Source organism: Mytilus galloprovincialis, chromosome 11 (assembly GCF_965363235.1).
Source record: "Mytilus galloprovincialis chromosome 11, xbMytGall1.hap1.1, whole genome shotgun sequence".
NCBI classification, from domain to species: domain Eukaryota; kingdom Metazoa; phylum Mollusca; class Bivalvia; order Mytilida; family Mytilidae; genus Mytilus; species Mytilus galloprovincialis.
This window is the reverse complement of record NC_134848.1, coordinates 39,727,828-39,746,690: the sequence shown is the minus strand read 5'-3', so window position 1 is coordinate 39,746,690 and position 18,863 is coordinate 39,727,828. Positions and strand designations below refer to the sequence as shown.

The following is an 18,863-nucleotide window of genomic DNA, read 5'->3' as shown; positions in this document are numbered from 1 at the left end:
CACATGCATCTTGCTTTTTATTTATATTCTGTGGTATTTGAATAAAATGGACTGCTTGTTTTCATATTAGTAACGTTTAAATCTTAATTTCTTATAGTCGCCGTTTGATATTCATAAGCATTCTGGGTACTCCAAAACATTTTGATAGGTTTAAAAAAATGTCATATACAATGTAGATTCGACCAATGTTGGGACGTTATTTTAATATATAGATCCGAACAATGAAATTGCCTCCAGTCCTTTAAATTCAGAAATAGCTAATGTTCTCTGTTGTAAACATGAGCTCAGATGTTTGTAATTTCTTGGGCACTGGTAAAGGGTAAATTTTCCTTTCGGAATGAGAGGGTAGACATCGATACTGCCGTGCATAAGACTATCGAATGTCTTATGCACGACTCAAGCGTTTAGAGTGATGTTCTGGGTCCGAGTTCGGGTCAGGGTCAAACCAAGGACTCTTTGATTTGTATAGGAGTTGTTTTGTTTGTGAATTTTTAGATTTTGATTTCATCTGTTTGTTTTAGCAGGTTTATATCTGATATAAATCGATCGTTGTATTTACGTGTATAACACGAAACAACCTTGGATTACTTTTTTGGCTGAATATTTAAATCATATAGCGGGCTTATAGGAAACAACCAAAATCTTGAAGTTCAGAAATAGAAATGTAATATATTTTTGCAAAACAATACTTTTATTTCAAAAATTCAATTCAAGTGAGAAACATAATGCGAAATTCTTCTAAATTGTACTAATTGATTTTATATAATAGTTTTAGCTCCATAACAAAAAAAGATGACTAAAAAAACGGGTCGATGTTTGTCTTATTAAGAGCTAAGTCTACAGGAAAGTATAATGGTCAACCGTAACTTTTGCATAAAGATATTTTTTTACTTTTATGTATCTCATTTTCACTGAAGAGAATTACTGTAAAATATATGTGAACTAATTCAATCAAAATGTTAACTGAAATAGAAAGTTTCTTTCATCGAGATGAATACAAATTCATTTGTACATATGCTTCCAACCTAACTTGGATTTTTCCACATACTCATTTTGAACACGTTTAATACATTAATTTAAAAACATTTTTTTTCCTTCACGGAAGTCATCTACAGAAATTCATGTTAATGCAGTCATAGATGATTATCTATCTCTGATGTGAGAAAACAGGGACTTTTTTTTACAAAATTGAGAAATTATAGGTACAAGTATGTAAAAAGTTTTTTTTTTTAAAACTGCGACCGACAACGTCATTGAAAGAAAGACTAAGGCTAAAAGTACAATTGTTTGCATTTTGCCTTTAATTCCTCTTTGGAATACGCCATTGTCATTATCATAAACTTTTAAAGAAGATACATTGCAATAAATATATAATTGAAAGAATATGTAAAACATGATCCCACTCAAAAACATTTAGTGACGGGTTCCTCTAGGTGATCACAAACTGTTTCTCCCTTCCGCAGCACCCGAAATTATCCCCTTTTTGATCGGGTTCGTTTTGCTAAATCTTAAGTTTTCTGTGTTTTGTTTTGTTTGTTTTTGTTTTTAATCTTATTTTTAATCTTATTTTAAAAATACATATAATGTTTATTTTTCTACCACTTAAAATTTTTTTTTTCTATTGACAAATATATGTCCTCTTACATCCCTCTATTCAGGATCTCTGTAGTCATTTTCTGCTTTCACATTATCAGTATTTTCTAGCTAAATACAATACGCATACCTGAGGGGGGATAGGAGGGGTCTTGATCCCGAAATCCCGGACTTGAAAAAACGAAATCCCGAGGTCTCGAATTTAAATAAAGCAAATCCCGACATCCCGAAATCCGAAAAAAAGGATTCCCGGATCCCGAAAGGGTCGATCCCGAAATCCCGAGCTTAAAAACACCCGATCCCGGAGTCCCGATAAAGGTCCTATCCCCCTCCATACTAAAAAGTACCTGTTCCCATCCTTGATTGCATGATTTGTGCCATTATTATTCGGTCCATTATTCGGACTAATGATATTGTCACTGCCGTCATTTAGCGTTATTTGAACTTCATTCTCTTCCACTTTGTGGTAGTGTTTTAATTCCGATCCACTTTGATACATGGCATTGTCATACGCTAGGGCATCAGATTCTTCAGTTGATTTTTGTTGGCCATTTTCTGTCACGTGGGAATTATAAGGATCGTCTATTCTGTATTTTGCACTCATTACAGATTCCCTAAAATACATAAAAAATGAGAATGGAAATTTGGGGAATATGTCAAAGAGACAACAACCCGATCAATCGAAGGCCACCATGCAATAGGTCTTAACGCGTATCAATATGATAAGAACAGGTGTTAAATGTTCTTGCATCAGTACAAAAAAAAAATACGTAATCTAATTTCCACTTAATCCATAAATCTCTCAATATCATGAATAAAATATATAAAACAAATATAAAATAATCCATATATCTCTCAATATCATGAATAAAATATATAAAACAAATATTAAACTTCCTGAATGCACAACTTAAACTTGAGGACAATCGATTTATTACTGATAAATAAACAAAAATATAATGATATGTGCAATTTAACTATCGAAATAACTAACATAAGTAACAGAAAATATAAAAATAAATTCCCCTCCTTTAGCTTTCTTGTTGTCCTGGAAAAAGTAATAAAATCGACAAGCGGGTCAAACTCAATTCAAATAGACCGTCACTGCTAAATATTTTCTAAATGTAAAAGAAAAGTCCAAAACCTATACCAAAAACACAATAATCTGGTGGGTTCCTTAGGCTTTAGGCGGTTTAAGTAAGATGAAACTTCTTCAAATATATATTCAATTTGCCCTCATTTTACAGTGACAATCCAAAATTGTTCACAACACATTACAGTCAAGCTATTAAGTAGACATACATGTACTAGTGTATGAACTGTTAATTTAGGCAAGTACTGAAAATTTCTGAAATAATAACCATTGGACGTCAACAGTGTGGTGCAGCGAACGGAGGTGTATGGCTAGTAGGGAGGTCGGAATATGAGCGCTGTTCCCGGATGTTATCTCACTAAACAGTATTTTGTGTTTAGTTTTATCTTAAGATTCTAGATATTAACTACAAATATATATTTTTATTCCGAATATCTTTTTGGTCTCTTTTTTTTTTTGTTAAAACATGTAAAAAATACGAATTAGGAATATGCGAAAAGCTTATTATATCCGTTGCTCTGCATAATATATTTAAAGTTTTGAATATTGCTTGGATTGATCAATTGAAGTTTAATGCCAATTTCAGCACTGTTGCGCTATTTCGAGGCGGTGAGATTTGGTTTTTTATGGCGGAGGAAACCGGATTACCTGGTGAGGATTAAAATCACAAAAATACTTAACTCCATGGAAAATTCAAAACAGAAAGTCCCAAAAACAAATGGCAAAATGTCATGTAATCACAACCTCAGTGTTGACAGTCTATTGATACATGTACTGTAGTTTGACCACTAGAATTATAGTTTTATAATACAAAAAAGCGCTTCCTATCAATTGAAAAAAGTATAAAGATGATACATTAAGGTACACGCCATTAATAAATAAACTAAATCAACCGCAGTCGAGAGGTGTGTTATTCGACGGTATTTATTTACATGTAGTACTATTTCTGGCTCTGTAAACCATTTTGAAAAATTATTAAAAAAAATCATGATATTTACTTTTCGTACACATTACTTCAAATAAAAGTACACATAGCAGCTTTTTGAAATATGTTGTACCAAAACATCTAGTTATGACATATATATATTTTATATATAGTTTTTTGAAGTAAGTTAGAGTATATCTAATGTCACTACATGTATATTGTTAGTTATTTCTTAGTTGTTAAGAAATGTTATGGTAAAAACGTAGCAGTCTTGTTGAGATTAGCAATTACATGGTTAATATATTTTTATAATCATTTAATAAAATTTTAAGTACCAAAGCATATTTTAAATGATTTAAACAACATACATAATTTTTATAGTTCAATACTTACTTTACGATTTTTTAATCCTTACAATAAACGTTTTTACTAAAAAGTAACAAGGTATGAAGTAATTTTGGTTTTGAAACTTTACACCTGTCTAGTTGGCACATGATATAAGTGGGGAAACCCCTAAAACGTATCCAAATGATGCAAGTTTTATAACAAAAATAAAAATCTATCAAAACTCTTTTGTAATATGCAAAAGTAAAATTTTGTGAGATTGTTTTACTGATTATAAAATCGTAGTAACCGATTAGTGAACATTACTCTGCGTTTAAAATAACCATTAAAATCAACATGTTTGTTTATCCATTCATGATGTTCGTGTCTCATTTTTTAATTTCTGCGACACTTTTTTCTTATTTTTAATTTTTTTTCGCCATTTTTCTTTTTCCGGTAAAACCAATCTAAAACTGCATTGAAATTTCTTCTGTCCATAATAGTTTTGAACGACGATATATAGAGTTTGACTTCGCGTGTAACTCATGTGAAATCAGGGCCGTAACTAACCTCTTCAAATATTGAGGCAAAATATATAGCCGAGCGGAGCAAGGCGAAAAAATTTTGGCGAGGGGACTAGGGGCCGCTCAAGGCCCCCAGAAGCTCTGAGAAAACTAACGCAAAATCGTGCATTCTGAGCGTTTCTCGGACTCTTTCTGACATTGAATTGCAATTAATTTTCAGCTTTTTTTCGACAATATTCTGGTCTGAAAGCAAAAACATAGATTTATTGTATTTTAAGACTTTAAGGTTTTATGGTCAACATTAAAAGACCGATATGTAGGACAAAGTACAATTCGTAATTCTCATAATCATTAATACCGGATCTGTCTGTCTGTTTTAGTCTTGTATTGTGATTAGACTTAGGTGATATTTTTATGACTAGATTGAAATATAGTGACAGTGCAGTATTATGCTTTAAATACTAGTACTGCTCAAGTCGACACTAGGGACACTTGACCCTGTTTTACGGTATAAATGATTCTTTTATTGTTGAAGACCCTCCAGCAACTTTGACCAAATGATTGATCATTAGTATTTTTTATGCATTGACTTTGTGTGCGATAAGGTTTCGTGCACATTTACTCCATATTCCTTTATTTTCTGTAAAAGGGTCTGAACATGACTTAATGCAAGTTTAACCCATCAATGGAAATGGTCATATGGCAATACATTATTGCTTCTTGTCAAATTATTTGATACCGGAAAATTGGCGACCTTACTTTCATTTAAACCATGTCAGTTATCTATTTTTATCAACCAAAAGTAGCCAGTTGTGAATTCTTTGATATCAAATTCAATTCTCCATGCAGAAACGACCATTTTTTTCTGTGTCTTGTATATTCTTAAAACATTTTCTAGCACAATATCTGGACATCGGTGGGCATGCAACATTGCAAAACCACACGTTTACAAATGAAAATCTACACTCAGACTATTGTCATAAAGTACGACAATAAATGAGCAAAAAACAAACCCGGGACACAGAAGTTCAAACAATAGACCATCAACTCTGAAAACTAAAAGTAAAAAAGAAACATGGATCACGAAAAACATGCAGGGACGACACCAGATAGTGAAGAGAACTTGCTTCTTGTTAGACACTTTCCGTGAAAACAATTTGATATTAAGACAATCTTTTGTTTCATTTTTTTTTTTTTTTTTTTTGAAATTTCTAACATGAGGCATTTGCCTCATTTGCCTCAATGTAGTTACGGCCCTGGAAATAATCGCAAACAATAGACATTTTCTTACTATTAAGAATGAGTCTACAAATGAGTTTTCAACGGTATATGCATACTACTTGTATAAGCTAACGTGCACATCTGCACATGATATTATCACGATGTGCATCTATTATAGTTTATAGTTTCAATTGCATAATTTTAAACCAATTTCAAACTTGGCACGATTGCATTCAGTAAAACTTATGAAAACAGTATGTAGCGTCAATGTAATTGAAACAATTATCAAACATTACAAGATAAATGTAAATAGATATACGTAGATTACATTGTCAAAATTTACAGACACATACGAGTCATACAGCGTGCCAAGTTCTAAGACAGCATTGCTTTGAATCATTTCAAGTACCATTAGGGGATTGAGGTGATAAAAAATACCTGATAATTTAGCAATGAATAAATCTATCTCAAAATAACATCAAGAGGTGTCTCGATGTCGGTAGTTTTTTTGCAAAAATTATCGTCCAGTGGCAAATGTCAGGGCATTTTAAAAGCGATCGTTGTCAATAAATCACACCTTTTAATTTAATTTATCTGTAGCAAACTAATCATATATAATTCTTTCATAAATTTGTCTCGCGGACTTTTGTGGATAGTTCTTTCATTGACAAATATACATAATCTACTTATTTTTTTATATGACATCTTTCTGACGATATGAAAATATCTTAACGGTAAAATGAGTTATCCTTTTGTAGTGAAGTTTTATTATATTTAAAGGGGGAAGCGGGATATAACAAGTGAAACCGTTAGATAAAACAAGACTAACATGTCTTATTTAAAATATCATTTTTTTGTAAATTTGGGTAATCATTGTTATTTAATCACATTATAGATGTATGTTTCATTATACTATGTTATTCTGATTGGCAAACAGAAATATCGCGTCATTCTGAAATGAACCTTAATTTCAAAATAAATTGTAACATTTATGATGACACCAGCTTCTAAAATGAAGTGAAAGCTTAGATGTTTGTAGTTTGTAGTTCTAATCATTTAAAAATACGTATAGCTAGTTAAACGCTGTGAAACAGAGATCAAATAGCGTATATGTCATAATGTAAACAGTGATTGATTGATTTATTATTGGTGTTTTAACGCCACTTTAAAGCTTAGCGCCAATTTTGGGCTATTTCGTGACGGTCAGTTTTTATTAGACAGGTATAGGTAGCCGGAGTCCCCGGAAAAAACACCGATGTTTAACAGGAAGACTAACAATCATAGTCGATAAAGATTGGAGTCTAGTGCATCTACACGAGTGGCGTTATTCTCAAAACCTCAGTGTTGACTGGCAGTAGTGATTTTGAAAGTAGTAGAACTACATAGACTACCGAGGCCCCTGGTATCAACATAATTATCATTCTAAAAATATCTACTTTCAAACCGTTATGTAAAAAAAAACAATCAAACGACAAAACGTGTAACTTAAAACTAATTCACTCCAATTTTGCGGAAATCAAATATGAGTGAAATGAATCAAGGATTCTAGCTCTTGTATTCCACTTAGCTAGCCTATGTTTCAATTTGAGTTGCTTCATTGTACAAATTAATCACAGAATAATAAAAAAAAGTTTTAAAAAAACCCTGAAAAAACGTATAAGAAAAAAAAGGGTCTATAGTGTTAATATTAAGTGTATAAAAAAGGTAACTAGTATCAAAGCTTATACTTACATAGTGTATTACTTCCAATAGTTTTGATTAGTGTTATGTGTCCAATAAATAATTTCAAAAAACCAGAATGTTAATATCCATCAAATTTTCATATCGTTAACCGGATTTATTTATGAAAATTAAGAGAAATTTCACAGTGATTAAGGTATTTTAATATAAACAGATATAGATACTGTGAAGTTTTAAGTTTTCTTGCTATCTTGAAGATAATGTCTTTGTTTAATTTAGAAATATGAATAATAACTTGAATCGTAATCATAATTTTATAAACTACTTAGCACCCCTTTAAACTCTTCTCTCAAGGACGGGGAGGCTAGGGGTTTTTCATTTTCTAAATCCCACATTTTTTTGTGATTTTTCCCAATTTATACATTTTTTGGGTTATTCCAACATCCGTTGTTTGTTGTTTTTTTTTCATTTTCTCACGTACCCTCTATATCCCACATTCCCACTTCTTATCCCTTATGTCCAACATTTCAAAAGCGTGTGGTCCACTTTTTACCACGTATAATGTACATTAAACGATCTTCATTCTGTTTATTTTGAAGATTTAATTTTAAACTTTTGATATTTGATGAAAGGTATCCGTACAAAACACGATTTGAAGGCCAAATTATCATAACCATTACATAATCAATTAAGTTTGAAAGGAAATTATAATGAAGAAAAAAAGAAGGAACCAAAAAATAATTGAAGTAGTCGGAAGAAACTGGATATTATATAAATTTCCGTGCTCATAAATTGAATGAATGTTTTCTTAAAGTAATTAGTATGATCACAAACAGACTTTTGTATCAATTGTGCCTAAATAAAAGTTTGCATACATAAAATACATGTTAAAACCACTTCATTTTGTAAGAGCAAAAGTAAATACCATCTGTTTTGTATAAACACGTGCGATGTATTTTCGAATTAGAGCACAAATTAAAAAGTTTGCTTTTAGAAAAGTTTGCATATGTTTTAAATCTACTAAGAGCAAAAGTAAATATCACGTGTTTTTGTATACACACGTAATATGTTTTTTTTTAAATTAACATTTCAGAGATTTTATCCATCATCACTTTAGTCCAAATAATTCTGACGTCTGGCACGGCTATTTTAATTTTTTCTGAGACGTGTCATAATTATTTGGACTACATGCACTTTTGATACCAAAAGAGACAACCATTTCATCTGTCATGTTATTATCTGATACCAAAGTGTTCAAATCTTGATAATGTTGTTTCCTCGAGGTTAACAGTTTTTTTTTTATTAGAATGACACAAAAAGTGTGATACATAGTGCGTCTTGTTGAATGAGAATAAAAAAATACACACACACCAACATCGAGATTCCTAACATGATGCGTGTTTGATTATTATTGCATATGCATATTGGCATTCTTCTGTCAGGTACAATGCGTTTAAAAATACCATAAACAGGTTCATATTTTATTCAAATATCAACCTAACTGACTATTTGTCGAGATAAGGTTAAATGTATTCTGCTTGTTTCGTGTTGAATGATTATTTTGCACTTTCTGTGTCCACTTTCTGTGTCCACAGAGATGGACATTGATACACATGCTTTTCAATTCGGCAATACGTCCTACAATATTTATCTAATGAATGCTATGATATATAGACAATAACTGTTTAGTGTCTTTAATTATCATATACTTAGACTAAATAACATATGAATTTTACTGTATGATAAAAGCACTAAAATTTACGTAAACTTCATATTTTTTGAATTGGTACTTAGCGGGCTGATATGAAAAGTTTATCACATGCTTCGATTGTTATCACATGCCTTTCCGTAACGTTATCGCATGGCTTTCCGGTGATACTCGGCAAATTCCGGAAAATACACTTCAATGCTACGTTTTCAGTGAAAAACATTACAAAGTATTATTGTATACAAACCAACTATTTGGATACATGGATACTGGAAAGTATATTGTGTAAAATAATAAAAACAAAAAAAACCATAAAAAAACAACAAAACAAATTATTAAATAAATGCCTTTTTTAAAAGTTTCAAACATAATTTAGAAAGTTACTTTAAAAAAGGTTGTGTTCATTATATATATATTGTTGGATTATTTTTTTTATTGTCGATTCGTCCTTATTAAAATGTTTTTTTTTCTCTATGGAGGCATATGTTAAAAAGATTTCATATCGAATGTACTAAATTTGGGGTCCGACGTCCGTGAACTTTTCACTCTTTGAACTTCTATTTGGGAACAACGTAAACGGATCAATATATGAATCTGTTATTTTCTCCGTTGTTGAAGAATATAATAAAAAGATCATAACATGTCATTTTTCATATCGCATGTATTATCAGCTATTGTCTTTATCCTGCAAATAATTCTGTATTATATTATTTGTGCTTTAAAAGACACAAAAACACATGTTTTGCATTTATTTTGGATTTGAAACCTCTTGAGGCCCGTGTAGTAATACGATACAGTAATCACACATTCAGCTGAAGACGGGTTCGCAAAAAAAGAATCTCGAATGGTCAACAATAATACATCGCTCAAGGTGAATAATTATCTATTTTAACATAACATTTAATTTCAACAGTAAAAACAAATAACAAAACATTGTCCAATTTGAAACAGGAGAGTACAAGTTGTCCTACGCTTCAGACTCGACATTCATTAAACATGCATGCTGAAATTGACATGGTTGTTTGTTACACAATCATACACATTCAAGTTTTGAAATCGATAGAAAAGACTGCTGTTCATGTGTGTATGTTATAAGAAACTTGGTGTGATTCTTATTGCTCTAAAGAAATGCTTGAAAACAAACAGAACGTATAAAAGTAATCGTCATTGGAATGCGATAGCAATACACATTCTGAGGTCACGCAGGTTCATACAATACTCAGTCCGGCAGTGGACGGAACTTTGAAGCGATATCTGTATAGTATACAGATACAGCATATCGATATTTGTAGGGCTGTATCTGTATAGTAGAACACCCCATTGCAGGATAAATACATGTATTGCAAATATAATATTGGACACTACATGGGTTATTGCTAACTTGTATTTATTTTACAAATAAATAAGTGTTATGGGTTGACCGGAATAAATTACCACAAGAGTACAACATATCGCTCGAAGTTTTAAAAAATACATTAATTTACATATCATAGCGCTGATCATCATACATCGTGTCAATTTCAAAGATCGAGCAAAAAACCTCCGCAAACGTTTTTTTGGGAAATTTTGACAAGTGTCCAAACACTTTGAATGTACGTCCTTTACGGAGTATTATCTCTTCCATGTTTCTTTAAACTTATTTGGACTTTCATCAGAATGAGCCAATAAGAGTTTAGTCAAGGCATGTTGCAACTTTGTTTACAAAACAAATGCACACGGAAAACAACTACCAGAAAATAAAATCTGAAGAAACATGTAATTTAAGGTTTCAATTTGCCTCTTATTCAGGAACATGTAATAGACAAAATATATAGTGCAACATTCTATGAAAATTTTGCAACAACCAAACCATTAAGCCAGTACACTCTTTTTAACGCTCGAATTCTCACCTATATTTTGATCAATTACCAGAAAAATACTATTTTTTTGTGGCGAAGGTTGAATGGTAAACTGCGATAATGACAAAAGGGCAGTGATTTAATAAAAAATTACAATATAATAACAAGAGTCGTAATTATAACCATTCAAGTTATAATACTATCATTAGGTCATATTTTTTCAAATAGTATACAATTTTCCCACCAATATTATAAACAGTTTGAAATATATAACGCCTTTAAAAGTAATAACTTTATATTGTTATTCCTACACGTAGTGTCTTTGACCCTGTTATTGGTGTACTCTGTGCTTAATAAAGTATTTAATATGGCTGAAATGGATGTAATCTTAAAATTCATATTTGACCTTAAATGTTTAAAGGTCGTTTGTATTAATTTATTTTTTGTTGTTGACTCCAATCTGTTTAAAGGTCCATTATATAATACCGAGATTAGAACTTGTCCAAGTCAAACCAGAGTTTAGAAAAAAAAGTAAAAATTACTCGGTATTTAGTTGTTTATTCATAATTTTAAAGTAAATAGCCGAAAGAAAGATAGCAAAAATATCGAACTCAAAAGAGAAAAAAAATCAAAACGAAACGTCCCCCTACAAAACGGCAAAATCAAAAGCTAGAACACACCAAACGAATAGAAAACAACTATCATATTCTTGACTTGATACAGACATTTCCTTCTGTAGAATGTGATGGATTAAACCTGGTCTTATAGATATGCATAACCTCTCAAATGTATATCAGTTACATACAATTCCATTATATTGTAAGCAAGACAAACAGGTATGATTGGTTAGTGTCAAAAATAGAGGTACACAGTGGCGGATCCAGCCATTTTAAAAAGGGGGGGTCCCAACACAGAGTAAAGGGGGGGTTCCAACCCCCGAAACCCCCCTGGATCCGCCACTGGTACAGCAGTTTACATTGTGTGAAAACATCCTGTTTCAGGCGACTGCATGAACGACCTTGGTGTACTTAGCTCTTACCATGAATGTCTTAGATTTACTTGATTTACTTGGTGACCGGGTCCATTTTGTACCTTGTCACTAGGTCAACCAGTACTTTCATATAAGCCACCCAATATTATCCTTTGATTATAGTAATTTTACTCATATGAAGTCAATTCACATCCAAGGTTGTCTACCATGTATTGTATGTGTTTGTACTTCTATCTATTTCAAGACTATTTCCATATTCAAGTATGTTAATCTGTAGTTATATTTCTAGATCATTTATATTTTGAACCGGTTTTTAAATAATTCGTAGACAAATTTGTCAAAAGAAAACGTGTTGCCATTTAATATTTCTCTATTTATAAAACATAACTTACGAAAAAAAACCTTGGGTGTCTTTAAATCGTGTTAGAAGAGAATAATTTTGCATGTATAATTGGGATTCAATATCGAAATAATATGTTTCTTAAAAATATGAAAACTTACCGGAAAAATATATATAAATAGGAATTGATATATCCAAGGGAAGTAATTAGAGTAATCAAATTAATACAATCAAAAAAGACGCATTGAAACTTTTTAAACACCCGTCATAAATATGTACACTATAAATATAAACGTGAACCACGGCATATAAATTAACCCCTATGTGTAATGATGCGTGCCCTTATATAAACACACACAAGAAAAACTTTAAAACGATTTAAAGTCCATTCATTCAATCCTAAGGCCAAGTTTATATACCATGACACTAAAAGTATCATGACTTTAGATTTTTCTTACAAGCGATTCTTATAGATAGTTTATAGTGGATCTTTCTATGTTGTGATGTTACGTACATTATTGTATTAGATAAGGGTGAAGGTTGTTACCTATTAAAGATCATTAAAACGTTTAACCCCGCTGCAACAGTTTTCCTCTGTCTTACATGTAAGTCAGGAATCTGATGTTAAGTAAATGTAGCTGACGTTTGCTGATGTTGTTTCTCGTTTTTTATATAGATTAGACCGTTGTATTTCACGTTTGGATGGTTTACACTAGTCATCCTTGGGTCCTTTTATATCTTGCTGTTCGGTGTGACCCAAACTCCGTTTTGAAAACTGTAATTTGACCTATAATGGTTTACTGTTATAAATTGTGACTTTGATGGAGAGTTGTCTCATTGGCACTCATACCACATCTTCTTATATTTATAAATGTACAACTGTTTGAATTGATGGTCTGGGAGTGGTATACATATTTGAGGAATGACTGTAATATTGTTTCTGTCTATGAAGAACTCTGGACGAGATCCGGTTAACGAGATATTATATAATGTTAAGAAAATGTAAACCCTGATTTGTACTAGAATGACAGTTGTGTCAAAATCTGACAAAAAAGAAAGCTCTAGTGTCAGTCTACCAAGACACATTGTTCACACTCTGAGTCGAATAGTCAATGTTCTTGTTCTTTTAGCCACATTCTTAGCACAAAGCAGCAAATACTATTTTGCCTGGTTTGACGCGGCTGTGAATAGCACGGATACATGACCGCCTGCATTTAAGGTGAGCAGGCTAAAATGTATCACTGTCTGTCACATCTTTAATAAATGTGAACTCGACTTCAATATATCAATGATCATCAATGTAATTGACTTCAAAATAGCAATATTAAAACTTCAAAAATGATAAAAATTGTAATTTTCAAAATACTTACAGGAGCACTTTACTTCCTTCAACACATTAATCATACAATGTACATTTAACAAGTATCATTGTTCAAAATCAAATTACCTTAGTATTTTTCATTAAATGGTTGCTTTGCTTTGAATGGAAACAAAGTTCTCTACAAAGCTATTATGTAATATCATCGACAAATGATTCATTTAATTGTGTAGTTACACGCACCCCCGTCCTTTCCCCAAAGAAAACAAAACCGGTAGGAGAAAAGACTTAATAAATAATAATTACAATTTTCCGTGACAAGAAAACATGCGAATATGGTTCGATGATATATCCCATTTATAAGTATATACATGTATTATAGACTCAAATCAAGAAATATCGCCAGTTTAGACTGGATAAGTCCTACTTGAGTTTCAAATGTAAGGTTTGTGGTCCGCCTACTTTTTTAATTATTGTTTTGGTAGTCATTTTCCGACATATTGCTTTTATTCCACCCTTTTTAATCATAACTCCATTCCTTGTCTACCGAAGCTATCATACATATACATGTCTACATGTAGAATTATACAAATAATGTAAAGTAGCATGATTGCCAATTAGACAAAACTAAATGAACAAATTATAAATTCCCTTTTCATTTTAGGGCCCTTTATAGCGAACTCCGAAACAGCGGTTACGTCCTCTTTACTACGCTACGTTGACTTTAAATATGATAGTTTAGCGAAGCAACGTCACCACTGTTTCGGAGTTTGCCTTTATAGATGATGATGCAGTTTGAGCTTGATCATTGTTGAAGGCCGTACGGTGACCTACTATACTTAATAAATACTGTGTCATTTGGTCTCTTGTGACGAGTGGTCTCATTGGCAATCATTCCACATATTTATACTTAAATTCATAAGTCGTTACAAACTGACAATACCATGACAAGAAAGAAAGAAAATCCGCTTAAATGACAAACATAGAAAACATAGTATAGAAATTAAAAGACTAAAAGTGACAACACAAGACCCATCAAAAACCAGGGGTGACCTCAGGGGGGTCTGTTGATAAGTCATTATCGTAATATATATGGTGGCTCTGGATGCTGAGACATTTGCACATACCCGTTTTGATTTTCGAGACGGCATTTAAAATCCATTTTCCAGCAAAGCACGCAAGCGAGGACGGTGGTAAAAAAACGGTCATTATCCCGATGAAATATTCAAAAAATTCTATAATAAAATTCAATAAAAGTCTGTAAGTTCTAATAAAATATTCTATAGTTTACGCCTATATAATTTCACTTTTCTCATCACCTCAGCTCGATAGAACTTCAGCTTTGATCTTAATCAAATGTGTCTAAATTTTATAATGCCTGAATAAGGAAAAGTAGTAAAAATATGGTTCAAAAGAAAGCAAATATAAGCCACCTCAACCCTCTCCCTTTTCCCACTACCACCACCAAAAAAGATACAAACAAAAATACATATAAAAATAGTATACCGTATCCAACTCCAAGAATATGTTTGTATAAACAGTTTCTTTAGAAATCAGTTGCTGTACGTCTTCTAAGATTTTATGGCAAGTTTTTCACAGTAGTGTGTCACAGTCTTGTTGTTGGGTTGCTGGTAAAAGGCTTGCAAGGTCATTGGTGATTTTGAATGGCTGGTCAAACGGAAACTAATTGTGATAATAGATTAATAACTAACTTTTAGTCGCGATATATATATTATATTTTCTAAGCGAAAAGATCCTTTGATATATGATTTTATTTCCTCAGGCAATTTATAAATTCACATGGAACATTTCAGTCGTACTGTCCGACTCCAAAACTTTCAAATATTTTAATAAGTATGGATTGCTTCCCCTGGCTCACTGCAATAACGAAAGATCTACGAATGGAAAATCTTTCTAAAGGTTTTGCCTTTTGTCCAAACCCTTTGTTTAAATATACCTTCGATGTTGGGACAATACTTTGAATATAACTAAAATGTCTCCATCTAATTGAATATTATATAATATTTTCAACCAATGTTTATTAAAAGACTAATTTCTAACAATACTCTAATTAAAATGACATTTAACCACTGGTAGCTAAAAGTGACAGCTTTTGCCAACTACATGTAATTAATAAAATAACTAATTATTATTGTTCTAATGATCGGATTACATGTTTTACATTTTTTATCTTTACATTTTATTTTCACACCTTCAGCATACACTACGTGTAAACATTCAGCTTAAAGTCTTTCCAAGTATTTTATTGTTCTTACATCAAACATATTAATTTGCCTAAGGCGCAGCCTAATCGAAGCTAAAGTTGAATGGAAAATTTTTTAACTATTTAGTGTATATTTCTGATATAATAGATCATTCATTATTGTAGTAAGTCAGGAGGGGCAATTTTCCCTTCTTGAAATGTTTTGTACATATTATACTAATTATTTAACTAGTTTGAATAAACGTATCATTTTTTTACTTCACATTAGTATGCCAAGGTAAAGAAGTAAACAAAATTAATAGTTCCAATTTTACTGCATCAGACAGATATTTCGCCAATAAATGTCTCTTCAATGATGCCCGTAGTCCAAAATATTCAGAAAAGCCAAGCTTATTAGACTTAATATTGAAAATTAATCAATTTGTCTAGCTCACTGCAGTAAATCTATTTTACTTCTACCTATATCATGTATATATACTAGCATATAAGAGTAATTGCCTCTTATTTTGCAATACATATTTAGACAATATACTATTTTGCATCAGTAAGTATCATTATTTTTTTAAACATACGTTTAAATGGTTTTACACTAGTCATTTTTGGGGCCCTTTACACGTTCTTGTTGTGTTTGAAACAAATTGCTCCGTGTTGAAGACCGTACTTTGACCTTTAATGGTTTACTTTTACAAATTGTACTTGGACGGAGAGTTGTCTTATTGGCACTTACACCCCATCTTCCTATATCTATTTAGATAGAGAAAAAAACATCACCTTGAAAGTTACATGTTATATACAACATGCAGATCGTTCGTTGATGACATTACAGAAATATTTTAAAACATATTTCGAAAAATCCAATTTATTGATAAATTACATTCGAACGGAAGTCTATATTTTGCCTGGTTACATATGCAGACACGGTCTTAGAAAAACCAAGAGCAAACAGAACAGATTTTCTCAGCAAGAGATACAAAATTAAATAAACAAAACAAACGACAATACGTAACCTGTAAATGTTTTTAAACTTTGAATTATCAATTTGCGGTCTACATCCAAACAATGCAGACGCGAGCATAACAACAATAATAGTTGTAACAGTATGTGCTTTTTGCAGTTTTGGTTGGGTTGTGTTGATCAGTATTCAATTGTCTATATCGTGTTTTGTATAGTAACTCTTTTATTTGTCTTTGGTTGTTATTCATCTCCTGTCACGACGTTAACTGTTCGCTTTCGACTTATGAGTTTGAAAATCCCTTTGGTATAGTCCGTGTCTCTTTTCTTAATTAATAAGTCTATGAAGACAAAGAGTAAGATAAGAATAACACTATCCCTCAACTTGTTAGCTTTATAAATATGTAAAAAGAAGGTGCGGTATGATTGCCAATGAGACAACTCTCCACAAGAGATCAAAATGACACAGAAATTAACAACTATAGGTCACCGTAGGGCCTTCAACAATGAGCCAGGCCCATACCGCATAGTCAGCCTTAAAAGGCCCAGAAATAACAATGTAAAACAATTCACACGAGAAAACTATGGTCTTATTTATGTACAAAAAATGAACGACAAACAAATATGAAACACATAAACAAACGACAACCACTGAATTACAGGCTCCTGACTTGGGACAGGCACATACATACAGAATATGCCGGGGTTTAACATGTTACCGGAATTCCGTCCCTCCCCTTAACCTGGGACAGTGACATAAAGTACAACATAAGAACGAATTATAAAAATCAGTTGAAAAAGGCTCAACTCATCAGATAGACAAACATACAAGTGGACGAGGACGGGTACTTGTACATCCCAACAACAAAATGACACAAGGTACATATCTAACAGATCTCGCAGTTAATCGACAGCTAGTTCCAAGCCACTTATATAAAAAAAATCATGCATCTAAGACTATAAGGCTTTTACGGTAGATAGCTGAAATCCTCGCAGAGGCGGATTAAAAAGGGAACCCAGGGACCCATCCCTTTTTTGTGGGAAAAATTGGCTGGTTATATAGGGAACAATGAAGTATGAATGAAGCGGTCCCTTCTTAGCCAGTCGGAGGGCTCCTCTTGTGAAAATTTCTTGATCCACCACTGTCTTGATTATATTATTTTTTCAGTTTCGGTGATAACTATGGAAAGTATTGAACCTGCTTCAAAATAACGTACAATTGGAGACAACTCTAAGGGTTCAGGTGATTCCTATTGACACTTTATTCATTGTAGCTTATTGATACCATATTTGGTATAACTGTATATTATTGCATTATTATAATGAGGCACCTCTTGCGAAACATTGTAAGTTGTCAATTTGGGTATCTATGTGTTTTTTTTTGTTATGATTAAATCGATGGGAGTTTTGATAATTCAGTTGTTGCTGTTAGCGTGATTTCGGAGTGAAACAATTAATAAATTCCTATATAAAATGTTTTTGCAAGTTTATAAGTTTATATTCATAAAATTTGACTTAAAAACAGTTGGATATTAAACTGACCGCGACCAATTGGAGTTTGACTGTCGCATGTCAAGACTACAAACAGCAGGCATTTTCGTATTAAAGTCGGGTTTTATATTGCACACAATCTCGCGCTTTTGATTTTCGAAGTAAATTGCAAATTAAGTCTGTGTCTTAATAAGAGAGGCGAAAGATATTATTAAGGTATGCAAACTTTTCAATGTAGTGTTTTGTGAACCATTACTGTGTTTTCTTTGGTCGTTTCCTTTTTTTTTACCATGGCGTTGTAAGTTTATTTTCTTACTTATGAGTTTGGATGACCCTAAGGTATCATTTGTCTCTCTTTAGGATTATTTAGAAATACTCTATTGCGAAAAAAATCCGATTCTTGGATTTATTAAAGGTCAAAGTTAAATAGGTAATTGGATAATCTTGTAATCATGGATTAACATTAATAGAGAAATATAACTATTTGAAATTCGACTGAAAACCAATGGACAAATCCGTCCGGTCAGAAAAGGGACGTTACATTCAATGAAGGAAGATTGCAATACCCTCTTCCCTTTTAACAACTCTTTAAGTAGTCAGACTCTGTAGGTGACATGTTACAGGGCAAACTTTCTTTCCCTA

The 18,863-nt window shown here is 32.0% G+C and overlaps 1 protein-coding gene across 4 annotated transcripts in view; it reads right to left on the bottom strand.

Moving 5' to 3' along the window:
* Window positions 1-15,474, bottom strand: part of LOC143052164 (NADPH oxidase 5-like) — a 41,900-nt gene extending 26,426 nt beyond the window's left edge. The window contains exons 1-2 of one of the 4 annotated variants that reach the window (XM_076225119.1): window positions 15,062-15,474; window positions 1,941-2,207 (exon numbers count right to left, since the gene is read on the bottom strand). In XM_076225119.1, coding sequence (XP_076081234.1) covers window positions 1,941-2,197 — 257 coding nt within the window. In that variant the 5' untranslated portion in view covers window positions 2,198-2,207; window positions 15,062-15,474. Of the gene's footprint in view, window positions 1-1,940; window positions 2,208-4,004; window positions 4,029-7,411; window positions 7,515-13,607; window positions 13,650-15,061 lie in introns of those variants that run through there. The other 3 variants (XM_076225120.1, XM_076225118.1, XM_076225121.1) reach the window with 3 other exon arrangements.
* Between the last annotated feature and the right edge of the window lie 3,389 nt (window positions 15,475-18,863).